A 3,238-nucleotide genomic window follows, 5' to 3' on the forward strand; every position below is an offset into this window, starting at 1 on the left:
AAATAAAGTATGTTTCAGTTTATTGCTTTATTTACATAGATTTTACATTTATATTTGAAAAATATATTTGCACCAAAATTAGTTTATACAAAATGTAGGCTATACATTTATATGCCGGTAATATATTTACAGTTTAAATGGACTGCTACAATCGTCTGCATTTTAAAACGCACACATTAACATAAAGTAACACACAGGCATTTACCCAATTTTCCATAAAAATAAAACACACAGAAATTTACACACACACTGATTTGGGCTCTCCAACACAAGGTTCAGTCATCTTTGCCTTGCTCCTTTGTCTCTGCTCTCGTTCAGTGGTGGTCTGGTGGACGATGGTTTCCATCGCTGGGTAAAGCAGGATCATCTTCTTCTGTAAGGAGGAATAAATGGGATGAATATGAGATATAAATAATTACAAATCTATTTTAAACTGAAACTGAAAGCATTTCAGACTCAGCATACTGCATAAATGAATGGGCATGAATTGCATTATTAAATCAAGACTGGATACAGGCGACTGAAACGTACCCTGCGATAGTTTCTGTACATCTGGAACAAAACCAGGAATACCACCAAGAACAAAAATCCTAACCCCATCACCATAGCGATTTTATTGCCAGGACTTTTATTATTTTCGTTCTTTAGAGCACCTGTAGAAATGAACAAAACAGAGAATCAAGGAAAATGCAGGGCTTCTAATTCTGAGTCCAATCATGATTCTATCAAATAAAAAATAAAAAATATATTTTTTATTTCCTTTACTGCTATATAACTGCTCTACCTACCCATAATTTGAAATTCATAAGTCACGTTCCCCAGAACTCCTTGTTCCCCGTAGTACCGACACATCCATTCACCAGCATGTTTCTCAGTCACTTGAATCCTGGAGCTCTTTGTCTTCTGAACAGGGGTCACTGTTTGAGTGTCGTTTGGCCCATAAGTTACACGGAGCCATTCGTAGGAAGTGATCTGGTCGGAGTTGCTGAGATGGCAGGTCAGGGTCACGGGTCCGTTACCACTGGACGCTGAGGAGGTCAAAACTACACAGGGGAAAAAAATACTAAATAATCAGCATTCAGCAAATTCAGAAATCCACAGATCATAAGTTATGAGGAGATTAAGCTCACTTTGATGATCAAAGGCTAGTTAAAAAATAACTCATTCAGGTATAAAATTATTTTTTAGACTGTGAATTGATTTTTTTTTTAAAGGAACAGCTTTACATACATACATATGTATGTTCATATATATATATATTATTATTATTATTATTATAGAATATATTTTTTTTCCCTTTTGTTTGTTTTAGTAAATCCAAAGGTAAAACATGTTAACAAGGTTAAAAATACTATACTATTATATTATATCATATATATTTGTAATCTTTTTTTATAAAAATTAATTAATTAATGAAGTCACAAAATGAAGTCACAAAATAAAAAAAATGTATGTGTTATTTTAATATATATATATAACATTAAAATAATCATGTATCTTTTTGCAAATAGGCCTTTTGTCTCTTTTTGTAAAGCCACGTTGATAAAAGTTGAAAAGGTTTAGCTGACAAACTACTCCTCTCATCCTGGAGTATTCTGAGTATGTGATGTATTATTCCACTCACCTCGAGTAACAACTAGCTCCATCCTTCTCTGTACTGTAATTCCCTCTCTTTTCAATCCCTTCATCCTTCCTGAGCACGTGTACATCCCTTCATCTCCATCCTCCACTCTCTGTATAGTGGCGGACCCGAGAGACCAGTCAAAAGATGCAGAGAGAGGACGAGGAGACCCGGTTCTGTTCCAGGTCACAGTGTTTGGGATCAGACCGTCAGTAAACACGCAGGGCAAGGAGACGGAGGAACCCACAGCGGCGTACGACACTGAAGAGTCGTCCTGAGGATTGGAGATTCCTGGAGAGGGAACAGAGAAGGTGAATGAGCCACTCCTGCACAAGTTATTAATAAAAGAAGCCGGCGTTTAAAACAAACACTCACCTTTGACCTGTAGGTCTGCGGTTGCCTCTACTACCAGATCTTTGTATTTAACCTGACAGGTCCAGATTCCTGCATCTCTTTGAGACACGTTAGAGAGGCTGGTTACACTTGTAAAATGGCCGTTTCTTTTCCAGGTAACTCTTACAAATTGTGTCGTAGGATTGACATCGCACATTGGCTCCGTTCTTGAGCCCTCAACCACAACCGCTGGAGAAAACGACGCTGTGAAGAAAGAGAAAATCTTACTGATAAGGCTAATTCCAATGGCTTATCAAAGAAGAAGTGGCAAATTCTTGGTTGTTTGCGTCTGATACCTCGTATAACCCTGAGCACGACGACCTTCACCATCTTAGTCTTTCCCACAACCTCACAGACGTACTTTCCTCCATCTTCAATTGTCGTTCCAGCGATGTGAAGGCTGTAATCGGACTTTCCAAAGTTGGGAACGGGGCAGTTTGCACGTGGTTGGTCTCTAACCGGACGAAACTCTAACCCGCTCTTCTCTCGACGCCAAACTGTCTTCAGTACACTAGGAAATTGAGGAAAAAAAGAGCAAGACTTAAAAATGGTCATCCTCTTGTGCTAATTGATAGTCAGGTTTAGGATTGATGTGTTTATGAATGGATGGATGATTAAATGGATGGATGGATGGATGGATGATTGGATAATTGGATGATTAAATGGATGGATGGATGGATGGATGGATGGATGGATGGATGGATGGATGGATGGATGGATGGATGGATGGATGGATGGATGGATGGATGGATTGATGGTTGGATTGATGGATGGATGGATGGATGGATGGATGGATGATTGTATAATTGGATGGATGGATGGATGAGATGTTCTTACTCTCCATTCATCCGGCTCCAGTAGACTGCAGTGGGAAATGAGAGCGCAGAGGACTCGTCCACACACGGCAGAACTGCTACTGAACCATGAGCCACGAACACTTCACGTTCCACACACTGGCCACCTGCAGAACACAGAAAGATTTCACATGTAAATCTACAAGACGAAAGAATATATTCAACAAGGTGATTAAACAACATTTTAATGATTCACGTCCTCTATCATGACCGCTCACCTTCAAAAACCAGCGCTAACCCCAGAACAACCATAAACGGTGTCATATCTTCGAATCTTCTTGTTGTTACTTTCCAAAAAAAGAAAAGGCGAACCCTCATGCGTTGAATCCTCTTTCTCAGCTAACGTCTGCCGGCTCCGGTCTTTGTTCTT

General features: G+C 39.3%; 1 protein-coding gene across 1 annotated transcript; it reads right to left on the reverse strand.

Annotated features, from left to right (window-relative positions):
- Positions 1-4: 4 nt before the first annotated feature.
- Positions 5-3,238, reverse strand: lag3 (lymphocyte activating 3). The gene is made up of 8 exons (XM_079626018.1): positions 3,087-3,238; positions 2,852-2,975; positions 2,311-2,525; positions 1,997-2,218; positions 1,625-1,912; positions 789-1,043; positions 532-653; positions 5-373 (listed from the first exon to the last, which is right to left on the reverse strand). The coding sequence occupies exons 1-8, from the start codon at positions 3,184-3,186 to the stop codon at positions 239-241; spliced, it is 1,461 nt and encodes a 486-aa protein (XP_079482144.1). The 5' UTR covers positions 3,187-3,238; the 3' UTR covers positions 5-238.

Source organism: Phoxinus phoxinus (genome assembly GCF_949152265.1).
Source record: "Phoxinus phoxinus genome assembly, chromosome: 10".
Classification (NCBI taxonomy): domain Eukaryota; kingdom Metazoa; phylum Chordata; class Actinopteri; order Cypriniformes; family Leuciscidae; genus Phoxinus; species Phoxinus phoxinus.

Excerpts from the sequence above, each read along its gene's own strand:
- lag3 (XM_079626018.1), bottom strand. The coding sequence starts at position 3,186 with ATGAGGGTTCGCCTTTTCTTTTTTTGGAAAGTAACAACAAGAAGATTC. Across the intron at positions 2,219-2,310 it reads CGTGCTCAGGGTTATACGAG|CGTCGTTTTCTCCAGCGGTT; the intron begins GTATCAGACGCA and ends CTTTCTTCACAG. Across the intron at positions 654-788 it reads TTATGAATTTCAAATTATGG|GTGCTCTAAAGAACGAAAAT; the intron begins GTAGGTAGAGCA and ends TCATTTCTACAG.